Raw genomic sequence first — 22,889 nt, 5'->3', positions numbered from 1 at the left:
TTCATATATATATATATATATATATATAAATCTTAAATTAAAAAAAAATGCCCAAACATGAATCTTTGTGTCATTTGAAACATTTTTGTAATTGGATATCTATGTTTACCACGAATAGTTGCGAAAGTAAAGGCTGGGTAAAGACATCTGAGGACACGATGTATAAATGTTGGAAGCATTCTTTATTAATTATACCAGTGTTCTGAAATGGTGCGTCGCGGAGATTTAAAAAGTGTGACTGTGACATGACAATAGTGAAATATTCTAAAATGTTCATGAAAACGACACTTATCCTACATAATTTAAAAATCGGATCATTTATGCATTTATGCCGTCTTAGAAAGCATACCTAAAGACACTTTCTAAGCTTTCAATACCGTATTTTCGAACGTATATTTCGCCCTAGCTGCTTACCTCTAGGTTCTGAAAATTTTAAAAATATTGGTATTATTTCCCCTTTATCTGTTGCAGGTTACTTTTGCTTCTACGTGCTAGTTTAATAGTAAGTAAATTGTATATATATGAATTTATTTAATTTTTATTCAATGTATTCATAATTTATATTAGCATTTTAATATTAGCATTTCAGCTATTTTATTTTCCCTTGCATTTATTACCTGAAACTTATTTATGCGGATTCTTCGTCAAACTAACCGGACGTGACAGGTGTTCTCACACTTGAGGAGCTTTCAGAACATGTGATTTAGTCTTACTTCTGTTATTTGCATTCCAACTCATTACCTATTGCTGGTGTTTTCCATCTTTCAAAATCCAGATCTTTTGCTGCCCTCTTCTCTTTCGTTTCTCTGATATTCCTCTCGCGAACTGCGGTTGAGACTCATTCATGTGAGGAGCCCTTGAGCTTTGCAAGGTAACTGAGCAGGCTGAATTACCGTCAGATATTGTAATGGGAAATTAATACGTATTTTTATTGGAATGAAAGTTTCTTTTAAAGAAGTAACATTTTGACAGTTACCAGTACTTTTTCCCACGACTACTTTTCGTTTGTTATGTTCTTATCGTCACCGCGTTTTTTGGAAATTAAATGATTTGCATAATTTTCCCCTCTCGATATTCAGACGATAAAATTAGTTAAAAAAATGGGAAAATACGCAAAAAAATAAGATAGTAAAATTATTTCGCTTTTAAATAGCAAAAACAGACAACGTTCTATAGCATAACTTTACTAAAATTATTCAGATTACTGCACGGCTGAACGCAATTATTTTTTAGGCCGCTGGACTTACATATCTGAATGAGGTTCAGTTTAGGACGTTGAATATAGTTTTAGTTTGATATTAAACAATTTCAGTACTTGAGATTTGTAATATAAAAGTACGCTGCCCTCCAAACGTTAAGGAACAGCATGTTGTTCAAAGTTCATCATTACAAAAATGTGAGTAACGTTCAAATTCACAGTTCGTATGTATGACAGTAACGAAGTTTAAGAAAATATGTGCAAAAACAATAGTTACCACTTTCATTTTATAGAAATGAATATTTATACAGAAGTTGAAAAAAAATGCAAAAATTGTAATTTTTGTTCACGAGTGTTGATCTTCAATTGTTATTAGCAATTTCGTTGACAATATCCAGGAGAGTCCATCAATGACCAGGAGAAGTCGTTTGCCCGATTCGTTGAGGTGACGGGCGATCGGATGAATGGAAATGGGGGTGCCACAAGCTGATGTTGATAGACGTCTCATTGTCTATCGTAGTGTGGTCCACCGACTATGGAATCGGTTTGAATCCGAGGATGCTGTGTCTAGAAGACGTGTTCCAGGCAGACCTGGAGTTACAACACCTGCGGGAGACCGTTGTCTAGTTCTTTCGGCCCGAAGGAGGAGTAACATTACTATGCCTCAGTTCGCGGCAGATCATTTAGTGGCAACAGGAAAAAGAATCTCAGCTACTAAAGTGCGCAGAGGCCAGCACAGTACGGTTCTGTATGCAAGACGACCAGTTGTTTGTGCCCACTTTACTCGAGGACACAGAGATACTCATTTATATGCTGGGCAAAAGAACACGTCTCCTGAACCAGTCAACAATGGGCGTCTGTTCTCTTCACAGACGAGTCCAAGTTCACATTGGAGAGTGACTCAGGTCGTCAGCTGATCTGGAGGAAACAACGCACCAGAACAACCAATCCCACATTGTGAAGAGACAGTTACGAAGGTGGTGGAATAATGGTTTGGGCTAGGATCTCTCTCGGTGGTCACACTGACCTGCATTTGCTCCACGAAGGAACTTTGATCAGTGTTAGATATCGAGACGAGATCCTTGATCAATATGCCCACCCATATGCCGCTGCTATTGGTCCTGGGATTTCTTCTAATGGACGACAATGCGCGACCTCACCGAGTTTAAGTTGTTGAAGAATATCTTAATGGTCACGGTATGGAGGGGATGGAGTGGCCAGCTCAATCCCCAGATCAGAATCGGATAGAGAATCTTTGGGACTACCTTGGGAGATAGGTTGCTGCTTTAAGTTCTCCTCCAAGGTCGTTAGATGAGCCTGAAGAAGGATTACTCCGTGTCTAGTGGTTGCTTCCCATTTCACTGACCGACAACTTAATTGACAGCACGGTAACTTAATTGAAAGTCGCTGGACCAACTCCTTATTAGAACCCATTTTAGTAATGTTACCACCCCATTTTTCCTCAAAAAAACTCTGATATTCTGTTTCTCTAAGATTGGATTTATCTGCCAAGAGTGCAATTTTGTTGTTGTAATTCAGTTTGTGTTGAACTTTAGAAACATTATATGTTGCAGTCATTAAAGAACTGTTCAGTGACCATCTCCTGTAAATTTCTTTTTTCTATGTTGCTTCATTCTCAAATTAGACACAAAAAAATGCTTTTCCTTAATTTTTGGAGGACAGTGTAGTTTCCATGTCCTTCATTCACTAAAGTCTGAGCCAACTGAAATTGCGACGTTTAGAACAGTTTATCAGATGAAGATTACTATAAAAGTAAGTTAACAATAGTCCGCGGTTTTATAACATTAGAATTTATTAGCTGTTTTAGCATTTTTCTTTTACTATATTGTTTTCAAAATACATCAGCGAGCTTTTTGCAAAAATTTTAAGTTGACTTTCACTCGAAATGGGGCCACAATCCTCTTTTAAACAGTGGCATATTGATCAACTATTCATCTCAATAAAAGGTATCTCAATAAAAGTGCCGGTTTCAATATGTCTAATTAAATACACTGCTGGTCATTAAAACTGCAACACCAGGAAGGAATCATCTGAAAGACGTCAAAATGACACGAAAGGAAGAAGAGGTTGGGATAGGGAAATGATTAGTATTTCAACGTATTTAGACAACCCAGGAGAGAGAAATGACATCTGAAGCACTGCATAAAAGAAGAGTTGTGTACTGGATTTCTCATTCGGAAAGGGCTTTGTAAGGTCGGAGTTTGCTCTGAATATCGTGTTATGTTTCGAATAATAATAAGAAATGCTTACCAGCAAGTATCGGAATTCGATACAGGCAGGATCGTTCCTATCGAGAGTGTGAACTATCATTCCATGATATTACCTGCTAACGGCCGACAGCAGAGAGACATTGTGAGGTCAGCCCTGCGAAACGGTACAACCACATCACGGTCCATTAGTCAGGAGATGGGCATGTTTGCAGCACGCCCAGTACCCGTTCGTACGCTGCGTCGACATTCGCAGCATCGGGGACTATCGGCACGGCGACCACTACTTCGGCTTATCTTGACAATGCAGCATAGAGAGAGATGGCGACTCTGGTGTGCCAAAAGACAAAGCTGGAGACAGAAGTGGCACAATGTCGTCTTTTCAGACGAGTCCCGGTTCAGCGTGAAGTATTCTGATGGCCGTATACGTGTCTGGAGGCTCCGAGTAGACCACACTTCGCGACACGCGTACACGGGTACACGACACACACATCTCTAGGTCGGATCAACGGTAATTTGAACGCAGATTGGTACATTTCTGACATCTTACGTCCAGTGGTTGTCCCTTATCTTCGAGGCCTGCTAAACACCATCTTCCAACAAGATAATGCAAGAACACATGTTGCACGTCGTGTTCTGACTTTCTTCGATACACAGGGTATTCGATTGTTACCCTAGCCTGCACGGTCTCCAGATCTGTCACTCACCGAAAACATCTGGTCATGGGTTTCTGAGAAACTGGCCCGCCATCCCTCTCCAGCTAATACAGTTGATGAAGTTGTAAGGATCTTAAGTTTTACTAACGTTTATTTTATTTTAAATCTTTACTATCACTTCTTATTTTCTACTTCCGGCCAGAATTATAAGCGTGAAGGTTTTTATGCAAAGTTTGTCTGGCGAACGCCAAGTATTTAAGTGTGGCCTTTTTGCCAAGCGAAAGGGAGGAAGCAGTGAGTTCGAAGCAGGCCGCTTACCTTAGAAGTTACGCAGTTGCTATTTGCCTTCCAGGCCAGAGGTTTTAATCCTCTTGATAAATTAAACGTATTGTAGTGTTCACAGTCTCTGTGCTACATACGCTTCCTGTTATTATAAGGCCAATCTTACACGTGTATTATTCTAAAGTTAAATTAGAAATGAGTTTTATTTTGATATCTTTTACGTTAGACCCCGAGTGGAGGGTCATTGTATTCCGAAGTACGGAAGTCATTGTATATAAAGAAAAATAAAGGGTTTTGTATACCCTTCGTCTGTATCCTGTCTACTTACTACAATTAGTGAACATAGCTTTAGTAAGCTCTCTGTTCTTAGTCAGGTCCTTGTATGTTTCCGAAAAAGGTTAGAAGAAACATTGAACCTGATAGTGGCGCCCGACGAAGAAGAATAACCATGGCCGAGTTTCAAGAAGAACCTGTGCTGCCTGCAGAAACGGCTCAGAATCCAGAAATGCCAGCTGCCGCCCTGGAAGGATTTGGTTACATCGTCCAGACCATGCGCGCTTCGATGAAACCAGAAGCAACATTTAATGGAAACTCACCGGTAACCAGTTTTTTGGAAAAATTGGATGACCACTTCATGCTCTACCCCGTGCACGAGTTTCAAAAAGTTACCTTAGCTACCAGCGCTTTGAGAAGCCAAGCGCTTAACTGGTTCAAATGTATCGGCAGAAGTCTCTTGGGTCAAGCAGGAAGTCCTACCTATACTTATGAAAATTTCAAGACTGCCCTACTAAAAGCCTTCCCTGTTGTAAGGGATCGTGCGAAATTAGAAACGGAACTTTTTAGTATATATCAACAAAGAATCGAAAACCTCTCGAGCTTTATTTTAAGAAAAATTCACGTTTTCAAGCTCTTGTATGGAAACCGTCCGGATCCTGAAATAATTTAAGTGATTTTGCCGAGGTTACTACCCCAAGTGCAAGACTTTATTGAATTGAGAAATCCGACTACACTGGAAAAATTATTTGAGCTAGCAATCCAGTTTGAAAGTAGAAGAACGGCGGACGTCGAAAGAAGACGCCAATATCAACAGCGAAACCAATTTGGTACGCCAAGACTACAGCAAACTCAAGCACATGGCTACGGAGAAAAAGCGAATCAGTGGGCAAGGAAACCCGAGCATTCAAAAACAGCCGGCGAACGTCGACAGTTCAATAGCAACCCAGGAAAAAAGTCTCAAGGCCAGTGGAAAAAGAAGGAAAGCACGGAAAGGAAAAATAATTTAAACTAAAACGGATTTCTGCTGACGGGAGGGTGCGGAAATCCGAAGGCCAAGAAAACCCCTCTTCCTTCAAGTTAAATACAGTAATGGTGAAAAATTTGACTCTTCCGAAGATTGAAGTGTTGGTGAATAATATCCCAGCCACCGCACTCCTGGATATAGGCGCGCAGTGTTCCTGTGTGGCAGAAGATTTTTTTAGGAAGTATTTTCGGAAATACCGCATATATAATTCGGATAATACGACAGTGTTAGCGGCGCAAGGAGAAAAATGTAAGTGCGTAGGTAAAGTACCTTTATATATCCGTATCAAGGACGAACAAGTAAAGGTGATGTTTTTTATAGTAAAGAATCTGCAAGCACATATAATCTTAGGAATAGATTTTCTTTCAGACGCACAAGCTACACTGGATTTTAATGAAGCGTCCCTTAGGCTGACAATGAAACCAGTGCGTGTAGAAAAGGTTGAACCGCCAAGGTTAAATCTTGACCACCTGCCTAATGACGAGCAAGATAGAATCCGACAAGTGGTAAGTGAATATGCTTCCTTATTTAGTGATATTCCAGGATTTACTCAGGTTACTAACCATAGTATTGACACCGGAGATGCATTGCCAGTTCGTCAAAAACCATACCGGTATGATAAGAATAAGGAAAAAATTATAGAATGGCATATTACCGATATGCTACGTAAAAAGGTCATAACGCCCATCTCAAGTAGTTAAGCTAGCCCGGTGGTTTTATGTAAGAAAAATAATGATTATCCTTTGGAGCATCCAAAAAGGTGGAGATTCGCTATTGATTACCGTAAATTAAATTCCATAACGAAATATCCGGTATATCCGTTACCGATCATAGAAGAAATTTTAAGGAACATAAAATCAACCAAATTTATGACGACTTTAGACTTAACGAATGGTTATTTTCAAATAGGGGTCAGGCCTGAGGACGTGCCTAAGACTGCTTTTATAACCAAGTCTGGCACTTATGCATTTTTGCGTATGCCGTTTGGCCTTTCTGGGGCCCCAGCAACATTTCAGCGATGCATGGACATTGTGTTAAGACCTGTTTTTGGAATGTCCACATTTATCTATGTAGACGATATCATTATTACTAGTGATAATCTAGACCAACGTGTACAGGATTTAAGACAGGTGTTTTCTTTATTAAATGAGGCCGGTCTAAAAGTTAATGTCGAAAAGTGCAAATTTGCAGCCCCTGAATTAAAATATTTAGGTTACAAAATATCGCAAAAAGGGATCGAGACAGATGAATCAAAAATAATCGCTGTACAAAAGTATCCGACTCCAAACACGGCAAAGAAGCTCTCTTCTTTTCTAGGACTTTGTTCATATTATAGGTCCTTTATAAAAGATTTTGCGGCTATCGCTGAGCCATTGTTAAAATTAAAAAGGAAAAAGGCAAGATTCTCGTGGACGGCCGAAGCCAATAGTGCTTTCGAAAAATTAAAACAAGCATTAACGCAAGCCCCTGTGTTGAAATTTCCTGAAAAGGATGAAAATTTAGAAATTTCAGCGGATGCTTCGGATTATGCGGTAGGAGCGGTACTTTCGCAAAATCAGCAGCCAGTGGCATTTTTTAGCCGAACTTTAAATCAAACACAAAGAAACTATTCCGCGACCGAGAGAGAGGCACTTGCAGTTCTGTTAGCAGTGCAAAAGTTCCGAGTCTATTTTGGAAAGGCGCCGATAACAGTATATTCTGATCATGCGGCGGTAACTAGATTGTACTCTGGGAAAAATTTATCCCCAAGGTTAATAAGATGGGCACTCAAGCTGCAAGAATATAATCTGGTAATCAAGCATACCCCCGGAAAGGAAAATATCGTAGCAGATGCCCTATCACGAATTAAATTAGACGAACAGGGTAATACCGTAAAAGTTGCAATGCTTACAGCGTGCACAATAAATTCCCGAGAAACTGTAATAACCGAACTGGGTAAGGATCCTGAGTTTGGAAGTATTTATGAGTATTTGAAGGATCCTGAAAATTTTAGCCACCAAGATATTGTGGCGATAAGAAATAGGGCGGCCCATTACGAACTAATAGATGGTCTATTATTTTATACAAAAACTACGAATTCCAACAACGAATTTCGACCTGTTATCTAAGCTAGTCTTAGATTAAATATCCTGCATGAGCTCCATGACAGCCCTTTAGCTTCTCATGTTGGTATTCGAAAAACTATCCAACGCGTACGCGAGGCAGTCTACTTTCCTGAACTGCAAAAGTTAACAAGGGCGTATGTCCAGTCCTGCCCAACATGTCAAGCCGTTAATTATATTAATTTCCGCCCGGCCGGGTTTCTAAATAGTATTAAATCCGAATTTCCAAATGAAATAATTGGCATCGATTTATTGGGCCCTTTCCCAAAAAGTCAGTTAAATAAAAGTCGCTATCTCCTTGTTATGGTTGATCATTTTAGTAAATGGACCGAAATTGTTCCCTTAAAACGAGCCTCCGCGAAATTAGTTACTGATTCTATTTTAAATAAATATATTTTAAAATACGGGGCGCCCCTAAAAGTTATATCGGATAATGGTCCTCAATTTGTAAGTAATATATTTGAAGACATGTGCCAAAAACTGGGCATACGTCATTTAAAAATGGTCCCGTATCGGCCGCAATCAAATATAGCGGAACGGGTCAACAGAAATATAGTGAAAATTATCCGTAGTTATGTTAAAAATTTTCATAAAAGCTGGGATAACTATGTCAATGAATTTGCTTTCGCCCTTAGGACCGCAAAACATGATAAAACGGGCAAAACTCCTGCTGAGTTATTTCTAGGCAGAAAGATTATAACACCGTTAGATAAATTATTTTATGTGCAACAAAGAGCCCCAGAATTTAAAATGGGTGATATAGAAAAACTAATTAAGGAAGCAAAGAAGAATACTGAAGTAGCACAAAGAAAACAAAAACTGTATTATGACTTGAAACGACGGGGAGTAACTTATAAAGTAGGGGATGAAGTTCTAAAAATTAAGCATTCACTTTCTTCAGCACCAGAAGATAAAACTGCCAAATTTTTTCCACGATTTGAAGGACCATATGTTATAGAAAGAATAACTCACGCTGTTGTAGTGTTAAAGGCCAGAAATGGTGAAACCTGTTCCGCAAATATTGATCAAATTAAGCCCTACTTCGATCGTAATAAAATGCAAATCTTTTCAGATCTTTTGCAGGATCCGGCACGGCAGACACCGCAGGTACAAGTTCCAGAGGTGGGAAAACGACAAGTACAAGGGCAAGCCAATGGGAGACAGAAGCAAGTGAAAACAAAATTGCCCCGCGGAAAAATTGAAGGTACAAAGAAAAAGAAGCCGTTCCACCGTCCAGAAAACAGAGTTCACGAACACCCCCAGAATGAAGAAGGGAGATGGACGACGGATGTGAAGAGGACCAGGAGAAATGACGGCAACTATAACCCGGCTTTAAAACGGAAGATCGACTCATCCGACAGAACTCTCCGCAGCAAAAGTCGCCGAACTGCGGAAGGGCCATCAGCGGCGGAGAAAAAGTACAAGAAAAATTTGAACGGCCAACAACGAGGTCCAAGCAGGATCACGACAGAAGTTTCCCGGTTCCGCCAAGACCAGCTGCCTTCAAACGGCCAAGACCACAAGCAGAGGGGAAAAGGAAGGTGTTCAAGGGTGGCCGTACTGGTGAAAAACGGAAGCTTCCAGAGGAAAGCACTGAAGGGCGAGCCCGTACAAGAAGGAGGATAAATCAAACAACAATCTGCACTACCTTTCAAGACTGGGCCCAGAAAAGAATGTCCGAATATCACAAAGATAAGTAAAATTTTATGTTACTTTGCAAACTTAAGTTAATCTTTCATTCTTACTGCAAGTGGCAGATTTCAAGAAGTTTTACCTCATGCGAGGTCTACCTTTATCGCCAAAAGGGCGAGAAATGAGTTGTGACCGATTTTCTTATTATGTTATCAATTACTCGCGCGTAAAACTAAAGTTGATGTATAATAGCGTTGTGTAAACTTAAATTTTTGTAAAAAGCTATTGTATAAATTTTATTTAAAACATTCTAGCAAGAGAGAAGTTTTAGTCTGAAAGACTTTTTGAAATGTAGTATTATTTCAATGTAGAAAGAATTGGCACTTGCTTTGAAAAGAATAGAAGTTAACAATGTACTACTAATGTATGTTTTCAAATGTGCAAAATTAACGCCATGTTGATATGTTCTGTTATTTTAAATGTTAAGAAATACCGTGATATGGTAAAAGTGAAAGTAATGTTAAAAATTTGTTATTCGTGTGACTGTAAAGATTAAATCATGGCGAATATGTGGTAAAGGTTGAATGATGTAGTTAGGCTCTCTGACGCTACACTTTAGAGTTAGCCACTTTTAGAATAGTACCTCAGGGTTTAGAGTTGAAAGTAGGGTGTGTTAAGAGGTCTCGTTATGTTGAATTTTAACACGTTAGTGTTTTGATTGTAGGAGGAAGTGTGGCACACGTAGACAGAAACACATTCGTGTTTGGTGTTCTTTTACAACACATGTCAGAGAGCACGGGGAGAGATAATTAAAATAGTCATGAATGAAATAAGAATGTTAAGAGAAGTATATTCTATATGTTATTTGCAATGTCATTGTGGAACATTTCATTAAACTAGTTTTCCTTCCAGATCTCTGGAAGGAACCAGAATTGAATAAAGCTCCTGGTTAGATGCAGTACAGATGAAAAAAAAAAGATTGTTGTAGATCCTGGGAGCTGCTATTGTAACAAATTTCTTTCTTTTAAATTTTCTAGTTTCTAACGAAGTTATGATTGTAAAAGGTTGGCCTCGCGTTATATTCTAGAGCTAAAAGTTTTCAACAAGGTCGTTTTAGACCTCAGTTTCAAACTAATTAACTCTGGCGGGAAGTATGTAAGGATCTTAAGTTTTACTAACGTTTATTTTATTTTAAATCTTTACTATCACTTCTTATTTTCTACTTCCGGCCAGAATTATAAGCGTGAAGGTTTTTATGCAAAGTTTGTCTGGCGAACGCCAAGTATTTAAGTGTGGCCTTTTTGCCAAGCGAAAGGGAGGAAGCAGTGAGTTCGAAGCAGGCCGCTTACCTTAGAAGTTACGCAGTTGCTATTTGCCTTCCAGGCCAGAGGTTTTAATCCTCTTGATAAATTAAACGTATTGTAGTGTTCACAGTCTCTGTGCTACATACGCTTCCTGTTATTATAAGGCCAATCTTACACGTGTATTATTCTAAAGTTAAATTAGAGTTGAGTTTTATTTTGATATCTTTTACGTTAGACCCCGAGTGGAGGGTCATTGTATTCCGAAGTACGGAAGTCATTGTATATAAAGAAAAATAAAGGGTTTTGTATACCCTTCGTCTGTATCCTGTCTACTTACTACAATTAGTGAACATAGCTTTAGTAAGCTCTCTGTTCTTAGTCAGGTCCTTGTATGTTTCCGAAGAAGGTTAGAAGAAACATTGAACCTGATAAAGTGTGGCATAGATTTGAAGCAGCATGGAATGAGCTGCCCGTTTCTGTCATCCGAGCCCAGTTCGATTTCATGCCTAACTGGGTAAGGGCCGTTTTATCTGTCAGGGATGGCAGCTATTTCTACCAATTTCACATCCATGTAAATACTCAAACTGCTTAAAAATTTATCCATTTTGTCTTCATGCCATACTGTTTACGTGCAATAAATATCTTTTTTGTATTTGCTTTTCTTCATGGTGCTGTAATTTTAATAATTTGAAATGCGATTAGTATGCAATTAAAATGCGATATTATCGTGTGATTCTTGATATTGATATAAATATTAATTTATTCAGTTTTGATTTTAACGCTTTCTAAGTGCTCTGGTACCTTGGTGAGGTCGGGGGGCTCCAGGGAGGGTCGAAAGCCTGAGCATAAAGTGCATACTACGTACTGACTTGGTGTGAACCCCAGGGTACCAGGTCGGTCTACAGACCTAGTGCAAAATATCTTATAAGAGACTATTTAACTGTATATTGATTAACTATGGATTCAAAGGACATTTTGAAAGAGGGACAGGCATACATTGCCAACTTAGAGACAATTCTTACGAACAAGCCTCTGGCATAAACAAAGCAGTAGCAGCAGATATTAGACATCAATTTCAATTGATGTTCAACCTACTTACCGAACAGTGTGTCGAAATGGCACACCTAGAAGGACAAATTCATCAACAAAATGCTAATATTAAAGACTCTTATGCGGACGTGGTTAAACGTCCAGCTAAAGATAGTTCCAAAACACGGAGACGCCTGGAAAAACAACACGTTACAATATTATACCCCACGAATGAAGGGGATAAATCAGATAACATTAAGAAAAAGCTTCTTAAAACAATAGATCCAACAAAACTCCATATTGGGGTAAAGAGACTTAAAAATGTGGCGAAGGGAGGCCTCTTAATAGAGACAAATAAAGCGGAAGATTTGGAAACTCTTGAAAAAGAAATTGGTACATTACCAGAACTTAAAAACGAATTTCAAATAGTTCGTCCTACAAGACGACTGCCCAAGATCATTGTTAACGATGTTCCCAAGGATTTGACGAAAGAAGAATTCAAAGAGGCTATTTTAGCCCAAAATGAAGGCATTGATGGTAATGGCTTCACGGTTAAGTTTTCAATCAAGCATAAAAATGGTAAACTCTATTGTTTTTAGTCTCAAATACAAAATTAAGTGAACAACAATATGGCTTTACGGCAGGTAAATGTTCCTCGGATGCAATTAAAGATATAATAACCCACATAGAAGAAAACCGACGGAACTATAATTATACAAACGTCATCTCATTAGATATTAAAAGTGCATTTAATAATATTTGGTGGCCATTTCTTTTACAAGAATTACGCAACCTGGGAGAATAGGCGCATCATTTATGAAATAAATAATGTTCAATATTCTCAAAAGCAAGAAAAAGGATGTGTCCAGGGTTCTAACTCTGGACCTATGTTCTGGAACATAGTGATGAACACCGCATTAAGAATCGATTTTGGAGATGGAATTCATATCCAAGCTTATGCGGATGATGTCTTATTATTAGTTACTGGATCGACGCATATGCAAATTCAAACAAGGGCTAAACTGGCATTACAAAAATTATCTGAATAAGCATTACAATGTAAACTTCAATTTTCGCCAGAAAAGTCAAAGTCAGTGTTTGTTGCAATCAAGAAACGAGGTGCTGCATCTTCTATAGCATATGTGAAACCTCGCCAGACGTGTTTAAGCATCTTCTAAAACTGCGCAAACTCTGCATAAACTGGGAACGATTCAATTGACGAGAATACTTACGACCAACACAGTGTTTTAAATGCTGTCAATATAGACACATTTCAAAACAATGTCAAACAGAAGAAGCATGTGGACATTGTGGAGAAGTGGGACATTCCCATAAGAACTGTGAAAGCAATTACCAACGATGTATTAACTGTGCAGAAAGAAATGCAAATAGCGATAAGCAACTTGATGAGCAGCATTCTAGTTTCTCAAAAGACTGTCCTAGCCGATTGCTAGAGATAGAAGATCTCCACAAGAAAATAAATTATGGCTAATAATACTAATTCCATACATAGTATAAAAGCGTTGCAAATCAACTTGGCAAGGTCACACGTAGCAACTGCACAGCTTAAAACTTGTATTTTTGAATACGATTTAATTCTTGTTCAAGAACCCTATTGTATAAATGATAAACCGGTCGGTTTCCCGATCCAAACTAAAGTTATTTATTCTCTAAATGAACATCCTAAAACGGCAACCATAGGGGTTAATCCACGTATTACGGTACTAAATATATTTGCATCATCAATCTTAATCATTACCACCTTGAAGATTGAACAAAGGACATTGTCTATTTTTAATTGTTACAGTCAGCCCATTACTGACTTAACAGACTTAATAATTCTGTTAAATTTAGTGGAACGATATTTCGATAATAGTCATGACATTATAATCCTTGGAGATTTAAAGGCGAAGAGCGAGTTATGGGGCTCCCCATTCGAGGATCCCCAAGGGCGAACGCTCAGAGAATTCCTAACAACTCATAGACTAGTTATCGAGAATGATCCGGACGGTCCCCCTACCTATAATTGTTCTAGGGGTAAAAGCTGGATAGACATTACAGCTTCCAGATCAGCATCTTCTATGGCCTTCATCCAAAATTGGAAAGTGATGGACAGTATCACTTTAAGTGATCACTGTTACATATACTTTGAAATAATGTATCAAAATATAATTCATAACTCAAGAGCTAAATACAAGTACTATAATAGTACTTGTATTTAGCTCTAAAGTAAATAAACTGAAATGGATTGGCTTCTTCTCAAGGAAAAACTTGGGCACTTTTTTGGATCTATAGATCCTCAACTAATCAAAGATATGGTGGATCTTAATCACTTAATTCTCAAATGGACACAAAAAATCCAAGAATTTTGTGACCTGGCGATTCAGGCCAAAGGTAAACATGTCCGAACGCAACATAAAGGAGTCCCGTGGTGGACACCGGAACTATCCATTCTTCGGAAAAGAGTCCTAGCTTTGAGAAAGCGATACCAAAAATGTACTCATGATGAAGAGCTGAGGGCTCATTACAAACAGATTTACAAAAACGATCTCGCTTTCTATAAAAGAAAGCTTATGAAGGCCAAAAGAACAACTTGGAAATCATATCTGGAACGATTAAGTCCAAGTACTCCGTTTGGGGTACATTATGATATGGCAAAGGGGCATATGCAAACCCCTCTTCAATTAAAGGCATTACGAAAACCTGATCAAACTAAGACCACTACCATAGAAGAAACAGTAAACTTGTTCATGGACTATCATTTTCCTAAAGACATAACTAGCGAAGACACGGAGTATCGTATACAAATTCGAAATAAATTAAAGAATCATTATAGTGCATTGAATGATGTACCTTTTACGGCGCAAGAAGTGGAGCATGCAATTAAATCACTAAATCCCGGCAAGGCACCTGGTATAGATAATATACCAAAAGAAATCATAGCAAAAGTTTACTACGCTAATTCGAAGCTCCAAACAGTGCTACTTAACGAACTCTTCCGCCGCGGTTCTTTGCCCGATTGCTGGAAGACAGCAAAATTAGTATTATTTTCAAAAGAAAGGAAAAACGGTGAACTACCCGATGCTTATCGTCTCATCTGCCTGCTTAATGCATGGAGCAAAGTATATGATAAACTCATTACTAATAGACTGACATTCTTTTTAGTCTCAAATACAAAATTAAGTGAACAACAATATGGCTTTACGGCGGGTAAATGTTCCTCGGATGCAATTAAAGATATAATAACCCACGTAGAAGAAAACCGACGGAACTATAATTATACAAACGTCATCTCATTAGATATTAAAAGTGCATTTAATAATATTTGGTGGCCATTTCTCTTACAAGAATTACGCAACCTGGGCTGCCCTCATAACATCTATAAAGTAATAGAAAGTCTATTGGAGAATAGGCGCATCATTTATGAAATAAATAATGTTCAATATTCTCAAAAGCAAGAAAAAGGATGTGTCCAGGGTTCTAACTCTGGACCTCTGTTCTGGAACATAGTGATGAACACCGCATTAAGAATCGATTTTGGAGATGAAATTCATATCCAAGCTTATGCGGATGATGTCTTATTATTAGTTACTGGATCAACGCATATGCAAATTCAAATAAGGGCTAAACTGGCATTACAAAAATTATCTGAATGGCATTCCAATGTAAACTTCAATTTTCGCCAGAAAAGCCAGTGTTTGTTGCAATCAAGAAACGAGGTGCTGCATATTCGGCACAAACAATAAAGATGAATGAACATACTATCAAGAGACAAAAATCAATTCTATATCTTGCAGTAGTAATAGATGAATGCCTCACTTGGCTACCGCATCTGGACTTTATCAAATCCAAAGTTTGCAAACTAATGAACAATTTATTAAGATTACCTGGATTGCCGAAACCAGTTCTAAAAGAACTATATAAAAGAGCAATTGAACGCACAATAGTGTATGCGTGTCCAGCATGGTGGCACCCTCCTACGGTTAAGATGAGAAATAAAACAAACTCTATACGACGTATAGCATTTTTAGCTATGACTAAAAGCTACAAGACTGCTCCTACCGCAGCCCTCCAAGTAATTGCTGGAATTCTTCCACTTGATCTTAAACTAGATATGGAAAGTGTTATTCAACGAACCAAACGAAGTTGGTCTGACTTCATACTTGAAGATTTAGAGTTTACACGAGAACAAATAGAATTTCCAGTTCATAAATGGCATTCTCATCCTGCCCAAATTCAAGTCTTTGGTTGGGATAATAAGTCCCCAATAAATCATGGATTAGAAATTTACACTAATGATTCCAAGAACGATGATGGTACTGGAGCTGGCTTTTGCTCCTTTTGGCATGGAGTCTGTCAAGAACAATTTAAGTATCAATTGTACAAGAACTGCTCAGTTTATCAAGCCGAAACTCAAGCACTAAAATCGTCATTACTATGGCTTAAAACACATCACGGACCTGCGCATATATACTCGGACAGCCAAGCCGTTCTAAAGTCTGTAGGTAAATTTGATATCTATAATAAGAATATTATTGAGATAAAGAAATTATTATCATTTACAAACGCAAAACTTCACTGGATACGTGGACATCAAGGATCTACTGGTAACGAAAAGGCTGATGAATTAGCCAAACAAGGGATCTACTCCACCAATGAGCTACATCGTCAGGATGGCCAAGATCAAAGTTTCAACTATATGGCAAAGAAATTGGAATAATGAAGATACAGGACGCCAATATATATGCTCTTACCAAAGGTGTCGGGAAAACGACATCTCAGTGATTTCTTCCTCAATCAAATTATTACCAATCACGGAGCCTTTCCGGTCTACATAAATAGATTCAAGCTTAAAGAAACGACTTCTAAATGTCAATGCGGATACGAATCTGCAGATGCTCTTCATATGATCATAGAACGTCCAAGCGTCTCAACCAAACGACGAGAAGTTTTCAACCAAACTTTGGAAACTCTGCAACGATAAGTAATGAACTAGTACAAGAGACGTTCTCTTCTGGCAACATTTATGGAATACATTTATCATAATGAGTCAGAATTGTATTTGTAAATTGTATCTTTCCTTTGAAATATTACTATTTTCATTTAATGTATTTCTTAATTCAATTAATGATGTAACATTCCTATTTTATTCATTGTGACGATCAATTCTAGAATGTATATTTAAATATTTAATATTTGTCCGAATAATTTCTTATAGTAAATATTGTATTATGATTCAATATACTCTGTAATGTAATCTTAAATAAAGATGTTGGCGAGGCCAACACATCTCTTAGTCAGAGGACTTCAAAATTCATACTAGGTATTTTAAACTTATGATTTGGCTATATTATATTCATTGAGGTTTTGCTTTAAATAGAAAAATTTCTTAGCCTATGGCTCTGGTGATACCTCTGCTTAAGAGGTGCGGACCAGATACTCCATTTTCATGTTGTAATTTTAATAGCTAGAAGTGTACTTTATTTTTAGAAAATGGAAAAATTTTTACGTACTTATAATACATAAATGTTGCAATTTACGAATAAAAAATAGTGTTCGGTATATGTCCTCCAGTGTTGTTTTACAGTATCGTATTCTATCGATGAAATTCGTAATCACTTTCTCACATATCTGCGCATCGATGTGACTGATGACAGGTTCAATTTCGTCTTTTATATCTTTCATTTTCACTCCTAAGGGAAAGCCAAAAAATCTTTCAAAAATGGTGATTTGGGATTTTGGCATTTTCAAATTCTCTACACTTTTAGCTTTCCAAAAATACCATACGTTAATTTCTATGAAAATTAGAACTGTAAAAAAATCTAGTTTTAATTTATCACCGAACACTTTGATCAATGAGGATTTTTACATGAAAATGAGTTTTTCTCCGAATGTGATTTTTTATACTCGATGTACCTTTTCTCAGGAACAGGTATGTAATTTTCATGGCTTATTTATTATGTTTTGTAATATTTACTGAAATGAGCTTTTTATAATAACTATGAAAAAAAATCACAATTTTTTTTGGGGGGCGGAGTGAGAAAAGTGCTAAATTTTACTATGCTTAATACAATATTCTATAAATTATTCTAAAACTCAAAATATTACGAAAGCTAATTTTAGTATCATCAGATATTGATGATAGATATATGCACCAGAGCCATAGGTCTAAAACTCAAAATATTACAAAAGCTAATTTTAGTATCATCAGCTACTTTAATTACACAACTTATTTATTATGTTTTGTAATATTTATATTTACTGAAATGAGCTTTTTATAATAACTATGAAAAAAAATCACAATTTTTTTTGGGGGGGCGGAGTGAGAAAAGTGCTAAATTTTACTATGCTTAATACAATATTCTATAAATTATTCTAAAACTCAAAATATTACGAAAGCTAATTTTAGTATCATCAGATATTGATGATAGATATATGCACCAGAGCCATAGGTCTAAAACTCAAAATATTACAAAAGCTAATTTTAGTATCATCAGCTACTTTAATTACACAACAAATTTCAAACGTGTGTCTACAGCAAAATTTTGAGAAAAGGTACATCAAAACTGGCCAATTTAACATTGTCGGTATAGGGGGATCCGACTCCCCGATTTCGGATTCTTTGAGACTTACAATAACACTGTCATGCGCAATAACAATGTTTTCAAAAAAACGGGTGGATCGAGATCACGGCGCTTTAATGTCATCAGTCAAGCGAATGTCCTCAAATTTCTTTACCAATCTGCGATTTCTTGTTCCATTAGGTGCATTTTCACGTCAAAAGATTGCATGACGTTCCTAACAAATCAGTTTGTAACACTCAACATTCTTGTAATGAGGTTTCACAATCAAAAACTCGCTATTCCTTTGCCTATCAGCCTATCAGCGGCTGCGAGGTAAAAGTTGCTGAACACTGGTAGTTCGATCAGAAGTTCAAATCTCGGCGAACGTGTCAACTGCATGGGCGTTTTCGTGGTTTTCCCATGTGTAACGTGTATACGATCCAGTTTCCCTTAAAAAGTCCTCCCCGAAGACATCCTTTCCCTTAGGAACTAGTATACTTTGCCGTAACCCAACAAACAAAACCAACCCTTGCGCTCCGCTCCAGGTCGACTAATTTGTAAAACGAATTGACAGTGATAAAAAGCCAGTCTTGCCAGGTCAAATCAAACTCAGCATTCTTAAATAGTAATTATTGCATGTTTGTAAGTATGTAAAAATATTTTCCATTTTCTGAAAATAAAGAAATTTGTAAGCATATTAAATGCTTATGTTCAGATTCCTTATATTAAAAAATTTTCATTTTTAATAAGCTTGATGTCAGAGAGAAGTTAAAGAATGCAGACTTAATTTAAAAAATAACAAGAAACATATCTTGCAGTAATTCAAAACAAATACTTCAGCCGATTATTTTACCTGCCACTGATCGAGTTGTTGGGACAACTCAACTTTCTGTTGTACTGCTTCCATTAGTTGACTATTGATATGCATCAATTCAATACGAGTTTTAGCGAGTTCTATCTCGACGATGTTTTTCCTAAAAAGGAAAAGAAATGCACTTAGTAAAAACAAAAAATCACAAGCATTTCAATTTACATCATATTACAAAAAGCAAGGAGATTACGATAGAGGTATAATATGAGACAGTAAAATTTTGAATCTGTTGCAAAATAATTCTAATGTGATTAGCACATGACCTCCAGCCAATATCAGCAAGGAGTTTTCAGTGAGACAGCACATACGATTGGGTCATTTTATAAGGTCTTTTCTCCATCCCTTATAACACCAGCCGACAGTAAAAGCAGTGTTGATAATAAAGAAGGTAAGGTGCACTTAACTTGCAAGAATTTAAACGAGTTATTAAAAAAGACACAATAACTGTATAATTTTGCAAGGGAGATTAACCCAGATGAAGAAACAAAGGGACACTTAGTGAGAGGTATTCAAAAACTCTGCACTCCTTACCGCGAAACTTTTAGAGTTGCGTCAGTCATTGTCCCGAGCAAAAATCACCAGCCTTTTAAAAAAGTAACTGCATCCCGCATTTATTAAACAGTAATAAAAAACCGTTCAATTAAGACCGTTTTTCGTTTGTTTAATTACAACAATATTTATGTTTGTTTAAATTATATGCGTACTTTCTTAATCTGAGCTATACCGAAGGCAAGTTTCGTACAGAAAGTTAACACTGCGGAACGCAATTTTGTCGTCCGCGCTATGTATAAACGACTTAATCCTCGCGTTTGGGAAGGATTTACTATATGTTAAAAATCTCATGCAGCAAATCAAGAGCCACATTTGTAATATGTGGGCGGAATGCATCTTACATAAGCCACTGAATGCGTAAAGGAAGACCTGTTGCTGTTGAATCTTCTCGGAGCCAGTGTTTCCAGATGCAGCCATAATCTGCGAATGGTCTGTTTGCAAGGAAAACATTTTGTAGCAATGTGTACTTGAAAACGTCGTTTTGTCACCACCAGTCGTTTACTTTTCCAAAAATCATTACTACACTCACTTTCCGTTCGACGCTCAACACAAACGCGGAAATCAAGAACAACATTTGCAGTGTGTGAATTTACTCCGTCTTGCATGAGGTATAGAGAGTATATAGCCAAACCTTTTGCCATTTTCAAATATGAGGATATTTGATAGATGTCGTCTATTCTTCATGAAAACGTCTTTGTTTCGCTACCAAACTAAAATTGGTAACAAACAAACTTGTAAAAAAGTTGGTAACAAATTTGTAAAAAAGTTGGTAATAAACAAATTTGTAACGTTTTCTAAAAAACGATACAAATTTCACATTCTGTTAGACCCATTTTACAAAAATCTGTTTCGCGGTCAATCAGACTCTTATACTGACGTCTCCTGGTATAAGTGGCTTAGCTAGAGTTTTTGCCCCCTGGGAAGGTTCATTTTCCGCCCGTCTCAATGCCCATCAATGAACCAAATCTAGAAAATGTCCGAACTACATGCAAAGAAATAAATAAAAGTTCCATGTTAATTTTTTAAACAAAACTTTAATTCGAACATATAAAGTGCTTTTTGTTGTTGTTGTTGTTTGTTCTAATTAGCTAGACAGTACAGTACTCGTCAAATACGAGATGTACATTTTTAGGTCTTATGTGCTTCTTAACCGGATTGTATCTAGAAAAGCTTTTCTCACAGTAATTAATGTACTCGTAGCAACTTGAGGAAAATTCGAAGTAGAACTCAATACCTCGAACTTCGTTTTGGAGTTCAAAGCGACTGCCTTTTTTTGTTTCTTCTTCCCAAGCAAAAACGGAAACAGGATTTTGTAGTATTTCTCTCTCCTCCTCCTTTTACTTACTTTATGCTACCTAAAAAAATGAGACTCTCTAAAGCTCTGAAGCAGCCGTTGTGTCTATTCAAGCACTTGCAGGCTATAACGATCTTCTGAGTTTCTTTAAAACAAAATCCCTTTGATCTATTTGTAAGACTATATGTTAATTAACCAATTATTATGATTTGAAACTTTACAGTAACATTTGCTTTCCGCAGCCCTCAGCAGAAGGCAAATTAGTTGTTGAGCATTTAAGTGAGTTTGAATGTTTTAGAGTTAGAGCTTCTGGCAGCGTTTCGCCAGCTTTGCCAATGCTTATTTCTTTAGCCATTTTGCTAGCCGACGTAAAAAGCACGCCGATAATTACTTGAACCAGCATAATTAAATCACTCACTTTAGTCTCCGATTGGGAGATATTTAAATATAAATTTCAGTTTATGTTTATGTAGTGCCTTCTGTTAAATTTCAAAATTTGCTAAGAAGGTTATTTTGACCTTCGTAAGACTTACTGATATTTGATTGACATTTTGATTCAGACTGGAGCGATAACTCGCTTCTCGGTCTAGTAGGATCTGAAGAACATTGAGTTAAATTGCTATACAAGTAGAACCCTGCATATTTAACAAAGAGAAAATCGACTTTAAGCCCCATAAAAACTTTATTTACATATTTAATACAACATTTAACAGTAAAAGTGTATTAAACGTATGCTTTCAGAATTACTAGCCTTAAAGTAATTAACTGCACTACACATTCATAAAAATCAAAATTTATTCCAAAGAGTCAAGATGCAAGGATGCCCGCTGAACAGTTGGCAGCATGACTTCGTTAACTCAGTTGCAGCCATGGGCATGAGCAATTTTTGGACAGAAATCGCTTTGTTGGCAATGAAGAATACCGAAAAACGGTAACTGCATTTTTCAATGATCTGGCGGCAGAAGTGCACGAGAGGGTATACAAAAATCTGTTTTCCAGTACGCTCAGACGTGGAACAACAGTCTAACATTTAAAGAACTACAATAGCCTCAAATTCAAATTGCGTGCAGACTCGAATGCACGATCTGAAAACAGCTGGCCATGCCAGTACTTTCTCACAGCAATAATAATATCGCAAAGTAAAAAAAAAAAAATCAAATTTACACTTATTTTCTATCTGAAATCTATTTGGTACCTGCAAGACATCTTTGTCGGTTACGCAGTTTTTAGACAATAAATATTAAATTTTCAGACTGGCATTTATATAAAAAAGTCTAGAATGTTTAATTACTCTTCCAATAACTTATTAACTTAAACTAAAAATAAACGAACTATGAAAACTTCCTAAATTTTCAGAGAAAATTTACAAGTGAGACAAAAGAATAAATAATTACAACCTAGTCTCTCTCTCTTATTTATTAAATTTTTCTTCAAGGTACATATTCTTCAAGGTACATAAAAATACATATATTTGTATGTAAATGATTATAAACTTCTTTACTATAGCTTGATACTGGATGGCATTTCGATTCTGATAAAGCCTGAAAGTCTTTAAAGAGAAATTACTAGAAATTAATGTTCATTACAGATTTTAGATGTTCATCGGTCAATCGAAGTCTATTCTTATTAATTTTCAATTACAAAAATACGATTAAAGTTGTTCGCATATAAATATAGTATTCCTAAACAAAAATATTATTTTTAGGTCAAAAATTCGTAACTGGACTTTTATTTTCCGACTAGTAGGAACAAAGCTTAATAAAATTTGTAGCTCCAAATTTTTTAATTAGATTTAATCCACTTTTAAATAATTAGCTGCACTTAAGAGATCTTTTGGTGCTTTATTTAGGTTCGTTTTAATGGTAATGAAAATAATGC

At 36.9% G+C, this 22,889-nt stretch overlaps 1 protein-coding gene across 1 annotated transcript in view; it reads right to left on the bottom strand.

The window, feature by feature from the left end:
* Positions 1-22,889, bottom strand: part of LOC118193848 (bicaudal D-related protein homolog) — a 287,866-nt gene that overhangs the window by 9,238 nt on the left and 255,739 nt on the right. The window contains exon 10 of the mRNA XM_085818676.1: positions 19,148-19,268. Within this exon, the coding sequence (XP_085674802.1) occupies positions 19,148-19,268 (121 nt within the window). The remainder of the gene's footprint in view (positions 1-19,147; positions 19,269-22,889) is intronic.

Source organism: Stegodyphus dumicola, chromosome 1, assembly GCF_044657685.1.
Source record: "Stegodyphus dumicola isolate Sdum_Otavi_A_Nest chromosome 1, ASM4465768v1".
NCBI lineage: Eukaryota > Metazoa > Arthropoda > Arachnida > Araneae > Eresidae > Stegodyphus > Stegodyphus dumicola.
This window is presented reverse-complemented; position numbering and strand designations above follow the sequence as displayed.